The following is a 22871-nucleotide window of genomic DNA, read 5'->3' on the forward strand; positions in this document are numbered from 1 at the left end:
CTTTAGCCAGAAAAAGATTTAAATACATCACAGGGAGTGGGATGTAAGGTTAAGCATCAAAGGTTGAGGAACAAAAAGATAAACTGCTATGCTTTAGAAAGAGACAGGAATTGGGGGGTGGGTAACAAGCAGAGGGGAGAGAAGTCAGGAAGGAGAGAGAGAATGAAAGAGCCATATGGTGGAGGAGCTGAAGAAAATCAAAGAACAGCTTGCAGAGTTGTGCTGTGAAACCCTTCCTCCTCTGTCTTCTTCAAAAGTTCCGGAAAAGTTTAATGCACAAAATGCAGAATGTGTGTGCCTCTATCTGATGGAACACGACAAAGGTGGTAGGATAGCCACTCCATTGATTCGTTTTTTCCATGGAAGACTCATCTCAGCAGACCAGAGAGAGACTGTAGTCCTAATGGCTTTGAAGATGGAAACCGTGGGGTGAGCAAAGGCTCAGAGCCAAGGGCGACACTTCACCATCAGCTGGCAAGAAACTAGGGACCTCAGATTTGCAATCTCAAGGAACTGAATTCTCCCAACAACCAGGGAGCTTGGGAGAGGACCCCGAAGCTTCAGAGAGAAATGCCAACCAGCTGACACCTTAACTGAGGTCTGGTGAGACCTTGAACAGAGCCAGTGAAGCCATGACCACACTCCTGACCTGCAGAAACTATAGGATAACAGGTGTATACTGTTTTAAGCTGGTAAATTTGTGGCAACTTGCTATGCAGCATAGAAAACTAATATAGGAGTGTGTGTGTGTATGTGTGTGTGTGTGTGTGTGTGTGTGTAAGCTACTCCTCACTCCGTCAGGCACTTTATATCTATTTGTTCATTTAATTCTCCCAGTGGCCCTTTTAGGTAGACATTATAACCCCACTTTACAAACAAGAAAATTTCAAATTCCGAGAAGTTAACAATGCGCCAGGGTCCTACAGTTATTCAGTGGCAGAACCTGGATTAGAAATGCAGGCTGATCACCCACAAAGCTTGGGCTTCTCACCAACCCCCTAGCTCAGCAGTAGGAATCCACTTCCCACGTACAAGTCTTGGTCCTGGTCTAGTCTTTTGCCCCCAGCACCAGCTCTCTGAATGAGCTCCAGAATGTGAGGTGGCCCTGTCTGCATACCCCTGGTGCCCCTGATTATTGCTGAAGCTGTTTTTGGTTCTTGGTTCCATAAACTTGTACGTGAATGGTGGTGGAGTTGTTCCTGTCATAAGTTCAATTTGCCAGAAGGGAGAGAGAGGGCGGAATCAGGATGCCAACATCAGCCAGAGAATTTGCAGAGCTGCAGTGCATTGCCTGGGAAACAAGGAATTTGTGTGAGGCTTTGTGTTGAGAGGAGGCACGGCCCAGCTGCTCCGGCAAGCACTGAACAAGAGACAGATTAGCTAGCTCTCTTTGGAACAAAACAAGCTTTTTTTTTTTTGGACCTGGACAGCAAGGAATGGTCCTCCCAAAGGACATTTTGTCTTTCCTTCTCCTTTTTAAAGTTCTCCTAGGTAGCCTTACTCCAGGTCACTTCTGAGAAATATCAAATAGAAAGTGGAGATTGGGTCAAAAGTCTCCTCCTGCCCTTGCCAGGGCCTTCGTCCTGAACCCTTGGTTTTTCTGCCTGCGGATATCTGTAAATGTGAGGAGTTACTCAGAGGAAAAGCCTTCTGCAGACAGATGGTATCTCAAAAAAGTGTGGGGTGTATTGGGAGAAGTATGTGATATCCCGTTGGTAAGGGGTCCCGGGTGAATTTCAGTGAGGTGGAGGGGAGGTGCTCCCCCTATTTCAGAGCTGGCCAACTGAAAAACATCAAAGCCTTTTATGCTGAGAGTAACTATTTGACTTCTGAATAGAATTCCCACCCCCTCAGAAACAGGGAGAAACTCAGGCTTGTGTCCATGGTTGCTGATCGCGCCCTATTCAGCACTCTCCAAAAGAACAAAGAGGGGAAATTAATGGGCATTGAAATGTTGGAAAGATCTTGCTTTTGCTGACCCATTTAAGATGCAGTGAGGACATTCTAGAGAACGTCTCTGGAGTTCTGTTCTTGTAAAAGTTCAGTACTCGAATAAAAACAGGTTGAAAAAATCCTGGGGAAGCCACAGTTACCCCCAACTCATGAAAGCCTTCATTGTTTCCCTCCTTCTAGATCCTCAGAAGGTGTCCTCCCACCAACCATGTCCTGCGGAAGGATTTGCTGCCACACTGCCTCTCCATCCCTCCCCTCGTCCCCCTCTCCTCCCAGTGAGGGAGGCACAGAAATGGAAATCAGCTGGCCAGCATCTAATAATTCTCTACAGTGTGAAGAGGGCTCCACATTCCAGAGGTTAGTAAGAGGAGTGGGATGGGGGAAAGGGGAAAGGTGGCACATTCCAAAGGAATGGAAGTCATGGTTCCTGTGCAGGCACTTACATATAGTTGGGAGAGTCACATTTCAATCTGTAAGCAAGTGTAATTGCCAATACATTCGCATTGCCGCTTACACATTGCCTTTTATTTTATTTTATTTTTTTAAGATTTTATTTATTTATTTGACAGACAGAGATCACAAGTAGGCAGAGAGGCAGGCAGAGAGAGAGAGAGGAGGAAGCAGGCTCCCTGCTGAGCAGAGAGCCCGATGCGGGACTCGATTGCAGGACCCTGAGATCATGACCTGAGCTGAAGGCAGCGGCTTAACCCACTGAGCCACCCAGGCGCCCCACACATTGCCTTTTAAATTATAATTTCATTAATCTTCTATCAATTCTATGTGCAGGACTTCTTTTTCTCCCCAAAGAGATCATGAAGCTCAGAGAGGCTAAGTAGCCTGTTCAAAGTCCTGTATTTTGTAAGCTGGTCCGGTCCAGACTCAGCTTGTGCTTCTTGCTCTAGTGTTTATATACACCACACTCCACAAAGAGGTTGCCTTAAGTCGGGCCCAGTTGTAAAAAGTCAGTAGAATACAGCAAGCCTCTGAAGCAAGATGTAAAACAAAGAAGGATAAGGCAGGGCGCCTGGGTGGCTCAGTGGGTTAAGCTGCTGCCTTCGGCTCAGGTCATGATCTCAGGGTCCTGGGATCGAGTCCCACATCAGGCTCTCTGCTTGGCAGGGAGCCTGCTTCCCTCTCTCTCTCTGCCTGCCTCTCTGTCTACTTGTGATCTCTCTCTGTCAAATAAATAAATAAAATCTTAAAAAAAAAAAGAAGGATAAGGCAGACAAGAGGACTTAAAATACAAAGCCGCATCAGCAAGGGAAAGATTGGGTCCCCAGTAATGAGTCCAGAAACACTAAGAAGATGGATGTGTGATGTGGGAGCTCAAAAGGGGGAGAAACAAAGTTTCTTTCTTTCTTTCTTTTTTTTTTTTTTAAAAGATTTTATTTATTTGAGAGAGAGAGAGAGAGAACACAAGGGGCAGAAGGGCAGAGGGGCAGGGGACAGAGGTAGGGGGGAAGCAGACTCCCCACTGAGCAGGGAGCCGGACACCAGGCTCTATTCCAGACCCCTGAGATCATGACCTGAGCTGAAGGCAGACACTTAACCGACTGAGACACCCAGGCGCCCCCATCAAGACTTTTTGTTGTGATAGAAGTTCCTTGTGAACGATTTGAAGCAAAAAAGGAGAAAATTCTTGTATTGTGTAATGAAAATTTTTTTAGAAGATTTTATTTATTTATTTGACAGACAGAGATCACAAGTAGGCAGAGAGGCAGGTAGAGAAAGCAGGCTCCCTGCTGAGCAGAGAGCCAGATGCGGGGCTCTATCCCAGGACCCTGAGATCCTGACCTGAGCCCAAGGCAGAGGCTTAACCCACTGATCCACCCAAGCGCCCCTGTGTAATGAAATTTTGGAGGGAGCTCGGATCATTGGAATGAAGATACTTAAAAGCCATATTGGTTATTACTCATTTCTTGCTTAGCTTTTGGTGTAGCTTCATTTTCTCAAACTTTCTTATACTTTTTGGTGGGGTTATGGTTGCCAGATGCTATAGATTTTCAATGCTGTCCAATATAACTTCCTGAGATGACGGAAATGTTCTGTATCTGCATTGCCAAGTGCAGTAGCTATTAGTCACATGTGGCTATTGAGCACTTTCAATGTGGCGAGTGGGACTGAGAATATGAATTGTAAATTTTATCTAATTTTAAATCATTTAAAATTAAACAGCCACATGTAGCTACTGGCTAACATATAGGACAGTGCTTCTTGTCATCCAGAGAGAAGACTTTTGAGGAAGATAGTTAAAAAACAATCTTGGTGAAGGACTGTGGTTGCCTAGCACGTGTGACATGCTCTGGATCAATCATTTTATTCTGTTCTGGTTAGGATACCGTCCCAGGCTGGCCTACGTGCCTACCCCCACAGTGATGGGTGGATCAGTCTATTACCCGAAAAAAAATTGGAGAAGGGACTCTGGGAAGACAAATCAAAATCTTCTAAAGGTACAAGAGATGACTTCTATCCTGATACCTTAAAAATAAAAAATTAGCAAGCATATATTAAAAACCCATTACATATCATGCATTTTGTATATATATTACCCTAATTCTCACAGAAAAGTCCTGAATGGTCAGCTTTTGCTCCCATTTTACAGATGAAGAAACAAAGACTCAGATTGTATGACTTGATCACAGAAAGTAAATTACAGAGCTAGAATATAAACCCAAGTTTTTTTCCAAAGCTCTGTTCTCTGCACTGTTCATATGCTGTCCCTAGATCTTCGGGATGTAGAAAATGGGTCTACTAATAGCAGATTATCAAAACAATCAAAGCAGAACACCCACAAATTAATGGCTTGGTTTTCCCCAAATAGTTACCTTGAGCGCCTTGCTACTTATTCTATAAAACATTTTTTTAAATTCCTCTTCTGACATTGCTTTAAAAACCTCTACTATATTTTAAAGATATATTTAAATTTTTAAATTTAAAGATTTTAAAGATAATTTTAAATTATCTTTAATGATTGCAACTTCTGCATTTTAGAAGTTCTTTTTGTTTTAAGATTTTATTTCTTTATTTGACAGACAGAGATCACAAGTAGGCAGAGAGGCAGGCAGAGAGAGGGGGAGGAAAGCAGGCTCCCTGCTGAGCAGAGAGCCTAATGTGGGGCTCTATCCAGGACCCTGGGATCATGACCTGCGCTGAAGGGAGAAGCTTTAACTCACTGAGCCACCCAGGCACCCTAGGAGTACATTTTCAAAAACAGTCAAAAGCATGGTGAATCATATAGATAACAACTATAGATAGATAAAATCATTTTGACCAAACTTACTTTATATTAAGACAAAGGCAAGTTTCTTTGGCTTCGCAGAACAGATAACCCAGTGAAGTTACCATCAAAGGAGAGGCCCAAACACTGAGGCAGCTCCTAGAATCAATTTTTGTAGGTAACTGAATCTTCCTAAGTCTCTGCTCCATTCTCCTCTCGATCAACTGACTCTCTCTTTGTACATCTCAGGGCTCTTTACATTAAAAACAGTATAAAGCCTGATGCAAATTGACATCAACGATAAAGGGTATCATTCATTCCCCTATTTACAAAATCTGAAGGCAGGGTAGCCTTGAGAGTTAGCTTAATCCAGAGGCTCTTAAGTGTGAACAGGGAACAAGAAAGACTTTAAGCTGATGTTGGACCATCTCCTTGAAATATTGCAGGTGTCTTTGATGGAAAGGAAGAGAATAGTGATCAAGACTCTGTGGTTTTCACTTTAGGGCTTATATGTCCTGAGTGCTGCCAGTGTTTGGTCCCTGAGATCTCACAACCCTCCAAGAGTATGGTAGTTGTGTTCTCCAGGAAGCGGGTTCTGCAACAGAATCTCAGAAATAGAACTCCTTGATCAAGGAGCGTGTTTGAGACTGACACCTGCGGAAAGGAAAAGGAAGCAGGAGTGGGCAGAGGGAGGAGCTGAGCTGTGGTGCAGGCCAGATAGCTTCAGCTGACCCCACAGGCAGCTCTGAGGCTGAAATGATGACCCATCAGTAGTCCCAAGTCAGGCAGAAACCACTGGGCCTTTACATCTCTGTATCTATCAGTCACTGGACATGGCTGCTCCTTAAAGTGAAGGGAAAGCAGCAATCTGAAAGCTGAGGCAGTCCCTGAAGGAACTGACAGCTGGAAAAACAACAATGAAGGGGGATCTGGGAAGTGCATCTCTGGGTCCATCCTGGTACAGTATTTGGGAAGGTGGAGAGACGTTGTGATTCCTATATTGATTTTATTTTATCACTCATCAAGAGAAAGGAGAAAGACTTCTGCATGCTCTAATCCAAAATTAGAGCATCTTTTGCAAAGATCAGGATAGCACATGCTAATGAGACATCTGAGTGATCTGCTACTGGTGACATTTATGATGAAATGCTGTTGCAAAAACCTGGTCTGCAGAGGCAGGCGGAAGGACCCTCACCAATGATTCCAGTTAGACAGGTTATTTGGAGAGATGGCTAAGGAAGAAGATCAAAGAAGGACAGTGCTATGGTCTACTTTCAGGAAATAGCCCAGAACATTGGTTAGTCCTGGGAAATCCAATTCAAGTTTGGGGAAGAGAGTGAAAGTAGGTATGACTCAGCTGCCTGGGGTTGAGTTCCCAATATCCAGATCCCATGAGACCGGAATTGGCAGGTTTCCTACCCGTATAGAAATTTTCCTTGGGGTCAGCCCTCATGGGATAACTGGTGACCAAGTTATCTGATGTGTTACCATTGTGAATCTGTCAGCCACAAATAGGATAATGGCAACCAAACAGCAAACTGCCCCCACTGCTCATCATACAATCAGTTCTGTGTAGAGTGGACAGCTGCCAAGGACCCAGTGACTCAGGGCTTTGTGCAGAGATGGCCAGGGATCCCCCAGCCAAACACATCAGAGATAATCCAGCTCTGGTGAGGAGTTCTGTGCTATAGGACCTCAAGACTCCGGTGCCAGAAACACAGGTTCTTTTAAGTTTCTAAAGAAAACAGACATTCCTGAGCAAATAATTCCCTGCTATGAAACTAACTCTGGCCATATAGAAGATAAACTGGGTGAAAAGGTCAGAAAATGGGAGCAGAGCCCCAGACGTGAGCTTCCTGGATGTAATAAGAGTATGGACTCATATGAAACCTAGTGGGATGCAGAGACCTGGAGCCAGAGGTGTAGAGAAAGCAAGGAGCCACCTAATCATTTCTTCCCAGTTCAATCTCCCTCCCTCCCTCCTTTCAAAGGGCGCTGTTTTCTGTTCCCTACTCCTCTGGGTGGAGATGGGATGGGTTAACTTCTTGCTCACTGCTATTTATAAACTATTCTCTCCCCTTTTTCTTAGCTTCACCCCTCACTTTGAATCTAATGTTGTTAGACCATACCACTCACTGCTTTCCAATTATTCTCCTCTACAAACCTCCAGGTCTTTTCTCAAAATTCCTTGAAGACGATTGTTCCTGGCCACCAACACTATTCTGGTTATATATTTTGGTGATGTTGATAACCTTGGGAATAGTCCATCCAATGCTTTGACCCCCTCATTTCTATGACCCCTTTTTATCCAGTGACCTTAACCTATCTTGGCATTCCCTTCCTTAGTCATACCATGGACTTTGACAGTACAAATATCTGCAACCCTTCCACACCCTCAGTTTCAAGCATCCCACTCTTGGATTCTCACCTCTTACTTTTTCAGGGCATCCTTTCCAGCATCTTGCTTTAAAAAAACCTTAGACCTCCTGGAACCTTCCATCTCTGGATTGTACTAACTTTACAATGTTCCTTACATCCCACTTGTCCTCCCTTTTCCTTATTATCTATTTTAAGTTTCATGGTCAGTCATTTAATTACTCCCTCACAGTAATCTTTCTTCAACTCCTTAAATCTTCATTTCTTGCTTGATAGTAATATTTTGGTAAAGCCTTAACCCTGATTAAAATTAATTTTCCACCTGCTTTATGCCTGTAACCATTCATATGCCTGAAGAAAAATGCTCAACCATCCTGACTAGTCTTACTTGAAATTCATAATCATGGGTCCTTAAGACCATCAGGCAATTGTACAGGTCTTTGGTTCTACTCTTCTGGACAACTATTTTGTACCTTATCTTTCTTCCTTGGACCTCCAATGTTCCTTCCTATATATTAATTGATTCTTACTTATATTAGTTCTCACTTTCTGTGTAACGAATTACCCCTGAATTTAGCATGTTAAAACAACAAATATTATCTCACATAGTTTCTGGGTGCAGAGTCTGGTTCGGGGTCTTATATGAGGTCGCAGTCAAACTGTTGGCCAATATAACAGTCCCTGAAGATTTGACCGGGGCTGGAGGATCCACTTTCAAGATTATTCACAGGGCTGTTGGCTAAGCTTTCAGTACTTTGTCATGTGGGCCTTTTTATAGGGCTGCTTGCGACACAAATGGCCTCAGATTAAGTGATCTGAGAGTGAAAGCAAGAGCAAGAAAGAAGTGAGAGAAATAACACAGCATCCTTTACAACCTAATCTCTGATGTGATATACCATTACTTCTGCCATATTCTATTGGTTACGCACACCAACACTGGTACAGTGTAAAAGGGAACTACACAGGGTGTGAATACCAGGAGGTGGAGACCATGAGAGGCCATCTTATAGGCTGGCTATAATGCTATTTTACAAAGAAAATGGAGCAGTCAGAGGAGAACCTCCATAAGCTCCCACCACTACTACTACCCTACTTTGGAATGATTGTACTTGCTGCTCCCTCTACCTGAACACTTAACTCTCCTTGGAAGATTATAGTAGCTTTTTCCAGTAGTTCATGGGAGTTAGCTTTGGAGCCTTTGCTCAAGAGTACCTCAGTGGGGAAGCCTCTGTTGGTTAAGTGTCTGACTTTGGCTCAGGTTATGATCTAAGGTCCTGGGATGGAGTACTGGGCTCCCTCTCTCTCTGCTCTTCCCCACTGCTTATGTTCTCACTCTCAAATAAATAAGTAAACCTTAAAAAAGAAAAAAAAATACTTCAGTGAAAACTTCTGTAGTCATCCTATCTAAAATTCATTTCCTATCCCTGCAACACCCCGTCTTCTTTCTCTGCTTACGCTACAATACTCATCAGCATCAGACACCTTTACTTACTCATGTGTTGATTTGGCTACTTCTCATTGTATTACAAATTCCACGAACAAGGGATATTTGTTTTGTTCACTGCTATATATTTCCAGTGCCCAGAACAGGACTGGTATATAAAAAGTTCTCAATTATATGTGAAATGAATGAACGAACGGGTATTTCACAGGGATAACGAAGTGTCCCAGAATTGTATCAGAGCTTGGAGTAGAGAGGGTGTCCGCTCGCGAGGCTGTGATGTTCAAATATAAGAATATGCATTAAATAGCCTCATAAGTGTAACAAGGGGTGCACAGGATCGGTATGATTTACTGTTAGCTTTGTTCCTCGAGGAAGCCCTGCCAGGCCCACCTCTTTCCATCCTTTTCTCCTGCTTCCCTCTGCTGGGACCCCTGCCCCTCCCAGTCAGCGTTTTTCAGTTCAATATAAACCCTTCCTGAAAGATTTGGGCTGGTCTCCGTGCTGGAAGTACAATAGCACCAACACCTCGGGGGCCAGCAAGCAGATAGCCCCGGGAACCCACCGGTTCCCGCCCAGTCCCTCCAGCCTTCACAAACTCCACCCCGTCCGTCAGACACGAAGCGGAAGTGACGTTATGGCGGAGCCCGAAGTCCCGCCCTTCACGCTTTCCCCTCCTGGGGGAGGAGACGCAAGACCGGAAGGGGCGGCTACAAGGCCCCCGAAGGGCGGAGCGGGGCGGCCCTCCAGAAAGTGGCGGTTTACTGGATTCGGTTGCCTTAGTGTCCGGAATAGCTTGAGTCTGTGGCGAGCGGCCTGCCCGCACTGGGTCGGTGCTACTATTTTAGCAGGAGTGGGACCCCTGAGGCCTCAGGAACAGGCTTTCTCTGGCCCGGGACTTCTCGGCGTTCAGCGGTTCCCCCCGTAACCGGATACCGGTTATTTGGACTCTGCCTCTGGCTCAGGTTCCCACCCAACCCTACCAGCCCCTTTCCCTCTGGCCGCTGCGGTGGTTCTTCCCTTTCCTGGCGGTGTCTCTGGGGGGCACCGTCTTCGTTCTCTCAGTAGATCCCCTTCTTTCCCACCTCATCCCCATTCTTTCCAGAAGGCAGTCTTTATACTTTTCCTTATTGTTTCTTCCCACTTTTCTTCGCTTCTTTCCTTCCTTCTCGAGAATTCTCGTTCTTCGACTGCCCGTCAGGCTACCGCCTCCTCCAAGGCTTCTCTCCCTTTCTGGAGCCTGTGCTCATGGCTTAGGAGGTTGAGCTTTTAGCGCAGTCGTTTGAAGATTTTAAGCTTCTCCTTTCTCCTACCCAGGAGTCACAGATGCCAGGAAGTATGGCCCCCCTCAAGAAGCCTCGAAATACCGCCAGGGTGCCTCTGGCCTTAAACCCCCTGAAGAGCAAGGACGTGTTGGCCGTGCTGGCTGAGAGGAACCAGGCTATAATGCCAGTTGGGGCATGGGTGGAACCTGCCTTGCCAGATAGCTCGGAAGTCCCAGCATATGTGAGTGTCCGTTTGATGCAAACGTAGTGGGGTCCCTCCCCCATTTTTCTTCTTTCTTCCCCCCCCCCCCCATGTTAGCCTTCTCTAGCCCTTGATGCTAGGTAAGGATGAAGAGTCCTATCTGGGGATGTCCTTTCTCTCCTACTGGAAATAGGTATGTTCTTGAATTAGGATTGTAGAACAAACACCTATTTGCCAAAATTGTTTATTTCACAACCCCCTCCCCCCCCTTTTTTTTAAAATTTCACAAGCTCTTGATTGCTTGCTGTACACAAGACATGGGTACTGTCTGTATCTTGCAGACACCCTGCAACGTGGTAGGGATGACCGTTGCCACACTTAAGAAAACGTTGATTGCTTAAAGTCAGTAATGTGTAGTAGAGATTCAGGAAGATTCAAAGACACAGAGAATAAGGAAAGAATAGATTAATTCTGACTGGGATTCTGAGAAAGTTTAAGTATACATTTCATGAGGACAGGGAACTTCTATTTCTTGGTTCCTTCCTTTCCTATCCTATAGTAAGTCTTAAGGAAATACTCATTGAATGAATGGATGTGGAAATGTAGTCCATGTTAGTCCTTAAAAAATGGAAATGCTGTAAGTACAGATCGTAGGGAACAGCATTTCAGATGAAAAGAAACTTTTGCAAAGTTTACTTGTGTGCCTGTTTACATAATAACTCATATGTGCTAATTGACACAAGAGGACAGTTTTGTAAGAGTATTTTTGATAGTCTTTCACAATACTGTGCCCCTTAGCTACTTGTTGAAGTTTTATTGTGGCATTTCCCACATTATATTTATAGTAAGTCGCTTTCCCTGATGGAGTGTGAACTTCCAGAGCACAGGAAAAATGTCATTTATTATCATTCCCCAACTTTATCTTGATGCCTAATAAGTGGAATGCACAAATTATGTGAAGGTTCTTCTGGCTGTATCAACAAAATGCTGAACATATGATGAAAAATATGAGTTGTCCTTGATCTCAGAGAAGAAATGAGACATGTTTAAAATAAATGTTAAATAGCAAAGCAATGTCATATATTCATTAATTTTATTTTTTGTATGTATGTACACACATAATTCACTTATTCCTCTTCTGCCTATTTCTAGAAAGGATTTTAAGTATCTAAGTAGTATATGATTAAGTGCTCTGACTTTGATACTTAACGAAGAAAGATAGGACTTTGGGTTGATATGATTCAGGCAAGTTTAATGAAGAATTTAGCTACAGAAGGAGGATGATTCTCTCAAGAATGGGGAGAGTGGGAAGTGAGCAAGATGTATCAGGATTCTAAGGGTAGATTAGATTGGAGTGGGAAGCTTGGGGGTGGTGGTGGTTCGATAGAATTGTAGAAAATAGGAGCTGTAGGGAACCGCATGAAATTTTGGATAAGGGATTGACTTCATTCACGGTTTAATATTTACAGATGAATTTCTTAATAAAGGAGTGTTTGATTAGGTTAATTGCTTCAAAATTTTTTTGAGGTGAGGGATAGATTGGTTCCTGGGGGACAAAATTAGGATGTAATTGTAACAATTTAGCCAGGAAGTATGGCATCAAGACTTGTTTAGTGGTAAGGAATAAAGAGGGAAAGTCTCGAAAACGGGAGGTTGAAGTAGGAATGAAGAGGGTTAAATGTCTTAACATGTATCCCAGAAGAAACAGTAAGATTTGATACGAAGATATTTTGGTATTTAAATTAGCGGCACCTCTTTTTCATTGCTCAAATTATGACATCTTTGTAATGTAGCATCAAAACGCCTAAATTTCTTTTACTATGTTAAAGAGAATTGAATCTCATGTTCCCAAACATTAAATCAAAATGCAGGTCTTGGAAAAGTATAAACGTATCTCCTTTTCCTCATTTAAAAAATTCTGATCAGGGGAAGCCTGGGTGGCTCAGTCAGTTAAGTTGCTGCCTTCGGCTCAGGTCATGATCTCAGAGTCCTGGGATCGAGTCATGCATCGGGCTCCTTGCTCAGCAGGGAGCCTGCTTCTCTCTCTGACTCTGCCTGCTTGTGCTCACGCTCTCTCTTTCTCTCTCAGAAATAAATAAATAAATAAATAAACCCTTTAAAAAAAAAAGTTCTGATCAGTACCAGCCAAAGGCTGTTTGATCAAGCATCTCATAGAACTCTTTACCGGTTTAGCATACATTGTCTGGGGAATCCACTCTTATTAACAGATACAGCTCTTGTCAGCTCAGAATAAATGCTGGATACTTACTTCTAAAGCATGGTAGACCTAATATCATGCTTATGCTAAAGGGAAACCCCTCATCATTTTTGTCCCCAATGTTTCAAGGAGCTGTCAAGATTCCTAAAAATTGCATAGCTTCAGACCTCCCTCCCCTTCCATTAATTAAATTAGCATCAAAATACATTGCTGTTTTATCAGCACTTATGGCTATTGCATTATTTTATAATTTATCTGGTTATCTATTATGTAACAAACCTAGATCCAAGTGGCATAAACCAAAAGATACCATGTGTCGGGATTTCAACCAGGGCACAGTGGGAATGGCTTGTTTGCAACATGGTGTCTGAAGCTTCATTTGGGACAGCTAAAACAGCTGGAGATGTCTGGGACAAGTTTACTTGGTTCTGGCTGTTGTTGGATTTCTTGGTTCTTCATCTGGCATCTACTGGGCTGTAAAGTCCGAGATGGCTTTCTCACTCACGTATCTGGCACTTGGTTGAGGATGACTAGAATGGCTAGGGCTTGCTGGAGAATTCTCTTTCCACGTGGCCTCTCTACTTGGCTAGTTTGGGCTTCTTCTCAGCCTGGTAGTCTTAAGGTAGAATTCTTACATGGTGGCTGGTTTCTGCTAGGGTGATCACTACAAGAGCTGTAGTGGAAGTTGCTTTATGACCTTGCTGGAGAAGTCATGGAGCCAGTGCTTCCTCCTCATTCTGTTGGATATACAGAGCCAGATAACATTCAATATGGGAGATCACTACACAAGAGCATAAATACTGGGAGGATTGATTCACTGTGGGGAGAAGGGATCATCTTTGGAGACTACTGTATAATCTAAATATCAGTTCCATCATATGTGAATTATCCAGAAAATGTTCTTTGGTTATTGTGAGAAACACTTCATTGTATATATTGCCCCCTTGGATTAAGCCTTAGGGTTCAAAAAGTCTATGAGGAGTTAGTTTGTACAATTGAAACAGTCTTCATTTTTGCTTAACTCTGTATTTCCCAAATTGATTTGTCTCTGGGTGTCTCCTAACATTCCAGAACATGGGACAATGTTCTTGGGGTTTGGTGGACTTACACAATGGTGTTTGCTAAGAAAAATATGTTTCTAAAATATGGTTCACTTTAATCTTTGGTTACAGTTGAGATTCACAGTTTGGAGTCAGTCATATACTTCAGTAAGATGTTTGATAATCTCAGTATGGGGTTAAAAGAGGGAGCAGACAGATAATGGAAGTTAAAGAGGAAGGATGACTTTCATCCTCTGGGAGTTGAGTTAATTTCGCTCAGTTGTTCAGGCTTTACTACCTATAGCTCTCCTTTGGAATTGTTTTACCTAATTGTTCTTTGATACTTGTACACTGTACTTCTATGGTATGGGTATATAGTTGTATAGAATATGGGGTAGATTTCTTGGAAAATTTAATTTTAATTGGAACTTAGGTTCATTTGATTTTGAGAGTTAATGACCGCCTATGAAATATTTGGGCACCTTCTGAACTAGAATTTGGAATCACTGTGTTAGAAGAAGGGCTCAAGAGAAGTATGATTTTACTTAATTTGAAGATTCCTTTTGAAAGAGAAACAGTCAAGAGAAAAACAGTGCAGTATAGGGCTATACTTCTAGCTCTGCTACTTGCCAGCAATAGATAGTATCTTGGGCTACTACTAAAGATTAATCTTTCTGAGCCCCAGTTTCCTCATCTTTAATATAAGAGATAAGAATACCTTCTACTGGAGTTAGTGTTTGGGATTCAGTAATATAATGTAGTTAATGCGCTTGTCTTGTAGCAGATTAATTGCTTTTAATTATGATGGCTGTGGTTATTCAGAGCACTTCAAGGAAGTGAAAACTGATCAGGGACTCAAATGGGATGAAATATTATAGATTGTTTAGACTATGTTTTGGAATTGCACATTACATAAATATTGAGTGCCTTTATATTCAAGGCTCTGTGTTATATGCTGTCCTCAAAGTGTACCTAATCTAATGGGGGATTTGAGAAGTGTTGCTCTCAATTAATGTCAATGAGAGGTTCTGTAGCACAGGAGAGCTCAGAAAGAGGGATTATGGAAGGTCCTAGGTGGGTGGGTATTAGGTGATCTTAAAGAATGAGTAGGCCTTTACTTTACTAGATAGAGATGACAGGAAGAGCATGCTAGGTTAAAAATGGAGCATAAATCTGAGTATGAAGGCATTTTATAATAAGATATATTTAGTTTGTGGTGAGCAATAGGACATATTTAGTGAGCGGTGAGCAGTTTTAGGAAATGTGTGACATAAGATAGGTTTGAATTGGTTCATTAAGAATTAATGAAGACAACTTTAGTTGTCAGCTCAATGAAAAATTAAGATTGGATTTGAGTGCTCACAAATTCCAGTTTTTAGTTTGTGATTTGGTTTGAGTCCTTGGTACTCAACCAGCTATGTCTAGATTATCAGCTCTGAACTCCTGTGATTTCCTCACTCTACTGGGAATTCTGGATTACAGAACTGAATTATTTTGTCAGGATTTTATCTTGACTGATTTGTGCTTACAACAGAGCTTTAGTGGGCAAAAACTGCTGACACTTAAGTTTATTTTCTGTCTTTCATCTTTCAAGACTTCAGCATATATGATTGAAGAAGAACTAAAGGAAAAGCTAAGAAAAAAACAAGAAGATCTGAAGCATTTTCAGAGACAAGTCAAACGCCGAGTAAATCAGCAAATCAGGCTGAGAAGAAAGCAGCAGTTTCAGAGATCTTATGAAGCAGTAAGTTCAAAAGTGAACCTGAGTAAAGATTGAATGGAAAGTGTATGTTACAAGATAAGCTGTTAGGCTGTAACAGAATCACTTTCTTTGGATCCCATACTTTGTATAATTGCTAGGGAGGACAGTAGATTTGTATGTAGAGAAACTGTATTTTATTCTTGTGTTGTTCTGACTCACATTTTTTTTTGCTTTTACCAATAGATAAAATCAATGTCAGAATTTTGGATTTGGGTTTGAATTTTGGCTTTGCTGCTTGCTGGCTATGTGACCTTGGGCTTATACTTATACTTACCCTCTGTGGACTGTAGTTTCTTCATGTTATGGTTTTTGTCTCACAGTGTTGTTATGAGAATTAGATAAGTAAATTGTTAGCATGTAGTAGGTGCCTGATAAATATTAGTTTCTTTGCCTGTTAAAACTTCTTCCTTTCTACCCCCACCCTAATTTAAAATCTTTGGGGCTGCTTATAGACATTATTTGTAATGGCTTGAGTGGAACCTCACTAGAAGAATCTCACTTTCTTCCTTTGTGTAGGCAGAAAAAGAAGGCTCTATAGCCATGCAGTCTTCAGATCCAGCACGTTTAACTCCTAAAAGAACAAGTGTTTTTCCAGACAACTTGAATGCTGCTATTGGAAGTGCTGGTTTACCTCCTTCCCAGATGCTTGGGGATAGAATGGATGATAGAGAGAATCAGAATGAATTATTGCAACAAGCCCAGGCTGTAAGTACATATTCATTTTATGTCTATGATTTTTCTTAGATACAGGATCTATCTAGGATATGAAGTAGAGATTAGGAGGTATCACATTCAACTTCACTTTTAATTACCTTTTTTTTCCTTTTTTTTTTTTAACCATTGTGAAGTGGTGAATAATGAAATAATGTTTATTTTTTATACATATTTTATATTTCTTTATTTTTGGTAAGACAGTTTAGAATCATCTAAAGGAAAGTGCCAAAGTATGGGTCAAACCTTATGATAAAGCTTTAGGTCAAAGAACAGAGATTGCCCCCTCCCCCACCAATTTTACTAGAATTGTGTTATGGGTAAATTATTCTGTTTGTAGCATATGGACAGAATTGATTCCTAACCTCTGTCGCAGATAGGTACGGTACGTATATGGGGAATTTCATTCATTATTTTTGTCTCTTTTTACTCTTTTCTGTCCTTTAATCTGATTATCATAATAAGTAGATCTATAGATCAAATAATAGTATAGTAAACTCTGAACATAATTAGAATTTTAAAATGTAACATATCTAGTAATTGATTTTACATATCTGTTATTTATTTATTTATTTGTTAAAAATTTATTTATTTTAGTGAGAGAGAGTGTGGACGGAAGGCAGAGGAAGAGGGAGAAAGAGAATCTCAACCAGACTGTGCTGAGCACAGAGCCTGATGTGGAGCTTGAGCCGAAACTAGGAGTTAGACACTTAACTGACTGAGCCACCCAGGCACCCCTTATATATCTGTTATTTAAAAATTAACTACCATAAGTAGGTTCATCCACTCAAATCACTTGACACCAGGCACTCGACTCTCCTTGTGTCCATGAGCTTTTAGTCCATTTAATACCATAGTCTTCAACTCTGCTGTGGGAACTATACTTATTTGAAATGTATCTCTAGAGGGGCGCCTGGGTGGCGCAGTCATTAAGCATCTGCATTCGGCTCAGGTCATGATCCCAGGGTCCTGGGATAGAGCCCTGGGCAGGAAGCCTGCTTCTCCCTCTCCCACTCCCCCTGCTTCTGTTCTCTCTCTTGCTGTGTCTCTTGCTGTCAAATAAATAAATAAAATCTTAAAAAAAAATAAAACGTATCTCTAGGGATAGTGAGAGGAGAGCAAAAATGTGGATGATGATTATTTGGGGTGCTTGGGTGTCTCAGTTGGTTGTGTGCTCATCTGTTGGTTTCGGCTCAGGTCATGATCTCATTGTTTGTGGGATCAAGCTTTGTGTGGGACTCTGGGCCCAGGGGAGAGTCTGCTTGAAAATTCTCTCCCTCTAACCCTTCCCCCACTCAGGCTTGCTCTCTTTCTCTTTAAAATAGATAAATCTTTAAAGAAAAAAGAAAATGATGATAATGTGAAAATAAAGGATTTGTAACTGCTTGTGTGCTCAGTCGTAAGTATGAAGCAAATCTGATGGTGGTGTTAGTGTCAATAGGGAAAAGCTTATTAAAAAGCACATGTTATATTGAAATACTTAAAAAATTTTTTTCTCTTTGCCCCAAACTATGACATTGCTTGATTTGTAGTAATCATTTTATAAATCATTTGTTTCCCATTTTAAGATTATGAACAATTTGTTGAGGAAATACTTATTGAGCCAGGCACTGCGTGAAGTATAAGGCTAGAACATAGATGAAGACACAGTTGTTGCCTTCATGGTGCTCGTAGCTATACTCACTTAGTGAGGATTTTACTTCATCTGTATAATACATAAGCAGCACACATCAGTTCACAGATACTCGAATATACTGTGTTTGTTAAACATTGTAGAGATACCAATGAAATGTGAAATAGGACCCTTCGTGGGTTGTATTTCCAAGCAGAGATATAAAGCTAACAGACCCCAATCTATTAGATAATAATATAGACATTTGCTGTATTTAATGAAAAATTGTGCTATGGGAATTCAAAATTTTAAAATTCAAAGAGATATTTGTTGGAGAATTCCTGGTAGAGGTGGAATTGAGCTGTATGTGTATTTTGAATTGATAAGGTGAATTGAATTGGTAAATTCAAGAGAATTTTGAGATAGGAGGAACAATGAAAAGTCTAAAATATGTAATAAGCTTGGTATATTTGGGAATATGTGATGGAACCATTCTAATTGATAATTTACAGAGGAGAATAACAGAAAATGAGGCTAGATAGGTAGGAGGAAATCAGGTTATGAAAAGCCTGAAATGTTACAAAACTTAACAAAAGTTTTTATACCCTGTTGTTTTTTCTTAGAAGTTGAACTACTGAAGAATGTTCGGTGACCTAAACTACTTTTTAAGCCTACAAACTTTTGCCCCTACAACATCATGACAATAGATGCTTTTTAATTTTACTGTTTCTGTTTCAGTTTTTATCCACTAGGTGTCACTAAGAACTAGACAGTGAGACATTGTTGAAGCACTAACTCCCTTGGTTTATCTAGAAGTGGTTGAGTAAATGGTGAATGTGATTCACTTCCTTTGTGTCAGTGACTTTTCAATTTTCTTGTGTCTTGGAGTGATAGAAACAAAGAATCCTAGAGTTGGAAGGTTTTACCTGTTCATCTGACATATTGAAATACTTAAGGATGACGTGACTTGATATCTGGGGTATACTTCAAGAATAACGTAAGGGTGGGGTGCTTGGCTGGCTCCGTGGGTTAAAGCCTCTGCCTTTGGCTTGGGTCATGATCCCAGGGTCCTGGGATCGAGCCCCACATCGGGCTCTCTGCTCAGCAGGGAGCCTGCTTCCTCCTCTCTCTCTCTCTCTGCCTGCCTCTCTGCCTACTTGTGATCTCTATCTGTCAAATAAATAAATAAAATCTTTTTTTTTTTTTAAAGATTTTATTTATTTATTTGTCAGAGAGAGAGAGCGAGAGCGAGCACAGGCAGACAGAGTGGCAGCAGAGGCAGAGGGAGAAGCAGGCTCCCTGCCGAGCAAGGAGCCCGATGTAGGACTTGATCCCAGGACGCTGGGATCATGACCTGAGCCGAAGGCAGCTGCTTAACCAACTGAGCCACCCAGGCGTCCCAATAAATAAAATCTTAAAAAAAAATAACATAAGGGTGGGCGCCTGGGTGGCTCAGTGGGTTAAGCCGCTGCCTTCTGCTCGGATCATGATCTCAGGGTCCTGGAATCGAGTCCCACATCGGGCTCCCTGCCGAGCGGGGAGCCTGCTTCCCTCTCTCCCTTTCTCTCTGCCTGCCTCTCCATCTACTTGTGATCTCTTTCTGTCAAATAAAAAAAAAAAAAATCTAAAAAAAAAAAAATAACATAAGGGTGAGATGAAGCAGGGCATTATAGATAAAGCATTAGCCAGGAACTGATAATGTTAAAACTTTTTTGTAGTATAGCTTCCGTCTACTTCTCTGTATGTTTGAAGTTTCTAATATGTTTGAATTTATGTATATTTTTAATTAAATGTTGGAAATGACATTATCTAGTCTAACCTTTCTTTTTATAAGGAATTCTTTTTATAATGTCTCATATATGAATGCCTAGTTTCTGCTAGAACACTGTCACTGCTTAGCAATTGACTACTTTTTAGACTACTTCATTTTTAGAAGTCTTGAAATTATAAGTATTTTTTCAATGTATTGAGGCAAATTCTTCTCCCTATAATTTTTACCCATTGGGTCTAGTTTTGTATTCTAAGTAATAGAAAATAAAATACCATGGTCATCTCTAAGAAACTTAAAGTATTTGATTATAATTATCATTTTTCTTTTTTGATTCTTAAATTCCAAATGTTTTCTGTCATTATAATCTTGGTTGATTTCTTCTGAATATTATTTAGTTTTTCAGTGTTCTTTTCAAATACGACTATCAAAACTGAACATATCACTATACCCCAAATGTGATTTTGCTAGGACCTCTCTTATTCTGCACCCATGCCCCATCCTCCACTTTTGTAATACTTGGTATTACCTACCTGTTCTAAGACAGATTAAGATTAGGTACCTAGGGTACCTGGGTGGCTCAGTTGGTTGAGTGACTGCCTTCAGCTCAGGTCATGATCCCGGAGTCCTGGGATTGAGTCCCACATCCGACTCTCAGCTCCATGGGGAGTCTGCTTCTCCCTCTGACCTTTTCCTGTCTCATGCTCTCTCTCTCACTCTCTCTCTCAAATAAATAAATAAAGTCTTAAAAAAATAAACAAATAAGATTAGGTACCCAAAGTTAGGAACTATAATCATAAAACCAGAAGAAATTCCAAGTGTTCCCATAAAATAGAGCTAGCCAAGCCCCGTGCTTTTTGTTAAGACTGGTATTTATTTCTAGGGATTGAGTTTCTGTTGTGTCCCTTGGTAGCTTCATTTTGGTGGGGAATTGAAGAACAACTGATCATTGTTTCTTTCTCACCATGAAATAACTTTTTTATTTATGCACAATTAAGTTTATCACTATTTTTTAGCATGGTATACCTCAGCTTTTTATTTCTCACCAAATCTCTTACCTTATTTTTCACTTTTATTCTCTCTTTATAGTGCAGGTTTTCCAGCTTTTTCAACCTGGAAATAATAGTTCATTTTGTGATTAAGAAACAGTTAAAGAATGTGAAATCACCTGATAAGTTTTCTGTAATCTGTCATTGAAAAACTAATGTTTAAGTTTGGCTCTTTGGCTACAAAAATTTGTTTTATTTTAGGAATATGCACGGGATAATAAAGACAAATCAGAAACTCACACAAATCTAAACTCCCTCAAGAAGTATGTGGCCAGACAATTTTTCTAAATCTCAGGTAGTTCCATTGGTCACGCAGCATGGGATCTTTGATCTTCCCACTAATATTTAATCATTAATTTGATTGATTCAGTCATCCTCATAGGGTGACCCACCTTTCCTCATTATCTGAGGACATGAGACCTTCAGTGTTAAACCTGGACAGTTCCAGGCAAAGTGGCAGAGTTGGTTGCCCTGTCTTTATATGTATGCTTCTCCCTTATTTGCTTAATTTTCTACTAACTCGTATTCTTATCATCACAGCTCTGAAACTTTGGCATACATGGGCTCCTTTAGCCTCTTTTCTCTAGCTTTGGACCTTTAGGTTCATTTCTGTCTTGACTTTTCATACTTCCTAGTTCATTTATATAAGATAAGGAATCTTCACTGGCCCAGCCTGCCTTTTTGAGGAAGATCTATGTTACTGGCAAGCCTATAGCTTGGGATGCCCACTTAATAATAATTTGATTTGTAACATCTCCCTCTTTTCTATGTTTTTGTTTAATGCTTATTAACATTCACTTTGGTGCTTGTAAAAGTTTCCTGTGGCTGCTGTAACAGATTACCTCAAACTTATTGGCTTGGAATGACAAATTTCTTTTCTCGAAGTTCTGGAGGCCGGAAGTCCAAAATCAGTTTCACTGAGCCAGAATCAAGGTGTCAGCAGGGCCTCTGCCACAGATTCTAGGATAAAATTTTTTCCTTGACTCTTCCAGTTTTTGGTGTCTGCTGCATTCCTTTTCTTGTGGCTACATCATACCAATCCCTGCTTCTATCTTTACCTTTTCTTCTTCTGTAGGCCAGATCTTCTTCTACCTCTTTCTCATAATGACAGTTGGGATGGCACTTAGGGCCCCTGTGGATAGCCCAAGATTATCTCCTCATCTCGAGAGCCTTAACTTAATGATACCTGCAAAGACCCTTTTTCCTTATAGAGTAACATTTATAGGTTTCAGGGATGAGGACCTAGTGTCTTTGGGTGTCCATTATTCAGCCTGTTACTGTCCTCATAGCTGGTCCTTGAAAGGGCCTTCAGGTTGAGGCTTGATGAAGGGTTATGGTAATAACAGAAATGGAAAGACTATAATGTATATCCCAACTGCTGGACCAGTGGAAATATCCTGCTTAAGGGACTAAAATCAATTTGTGACTCTATTAGAGGGTTGGAGTTGATGGGAGATGAACATTATATATCCTTATTTCATATCTGTTACAGTACGTATTTTGAATCCTCAGTCACATTGTGCAAGGCAATAACATTTACCATACTTGGTAATGAGTAAAAGCAGGCATATGTGTGGCTCTGTATTTTTCATAACCTCAGCTGCATATGGATCTCTTTTTGCAATATGATTATCTCTATCTTGACTCCTTTAGCCACTCTGCTAACCAAATTTAGAAGTCTTCCTCTTAGCAGAATAAAGAATAATGTTTCAAGCTGATTTCTCTGGCTGGAGGTGTAGACCTTTAAAGGTTTTATTTATTTATTTGACAGAGAGAGATCACAGGTAGGCAGAGCAGCTGGCAGCGGCGGGGGGGGGGGAGGGATGCAGGCTCCCTGCTGAGCAGAGAGCCCGATGTGGGACTTGATCCCAGGACCCTGAGACCATGACCTGAGCTGCAGGCAGAGGCTTAACCCACTGTGCCACCCAGGCACCCTGGAGGTGTAGATCTTTGAAAGCAGGGGCAGAACAGAGGTGATTTACTGTAAGGAAACTGTGCTGGTAGTGAGAATGTTTTTATCCCTACCTCACTATTAGTAAAAATCAAGGTGTTTGTTATTTATATCTGGAAATCGTGGTCATGATTTGCCTTCAAGGGAGAATTGATATCATTAAACTTTTACTGGATGGGTTAGAACTGGTCCTGGTTTTCCAGAGTTAATTCAAACTCTCAAGTTCTGATATTTTGCGTACATTCTTATTAGCACAAAGCGTATGTTGGTAAAAAAAACAATTTGAATAACAACACTTAAATCAAG

At 41.2% G+C, this 22871-nt stretch overlaps 1 protein-coding gene across 6 annotated transcripts in view; it reads left to right on the forward strand.

Annotated features, from left to right (window-relative positions):
* The first annotated feature begins 2240 nt into the window (after positions 1-2240).
* CCDC15 (coiled-coil domain containing 15) overlaps positions 2241-22871 on the forward strand; it is an 87426-nt gene continuing 66795 nt past the window's right edge. For 4 of the 6 annotated variants that reach the window (XM_044258127.1, XM_044258129.1, XM_044258132.1 and 1 more), the window contains exons 1-4: positions 9758-9952; positions 10305-10493; positions 15307-15456; positions 15991-16179. In XM_044258127.1, the coding sequence (XP_044114062.1) occupies positions 10314-10493; positions 15307-15456; positions 15991-16179 (519 nt within the window). In that variant the 5' untranslated portion in view covers positions 9758-9952; positions 10305-10313. Of the gene's footprint in view, positions 2311-9757; positions 9953-10304; positions 10494-15306; positions 15457-15990; positions 16180-17535; positions 17585-22871 lie in introns of those variants that run through there. The other 2 variants (XM_044258130.1, XM_044258131.1) reach the window with 2 other exon arrangements.

The sequence above is a fragment of the Neovison vison genome, chromosome 7 (genome assembly GCF_020171115.1).
Source record: "Neovison vison isolate M4711 chromosome 7, ASM_NN_V1, whole genome shotgun sequence".
Classification (NCBI taxonomy): domain Eukaryota; kingdom Metazoa; phylum Chordata; class Mammalia; order Carnivora; family Mustelidae; genus Neogale; species Neogale vison.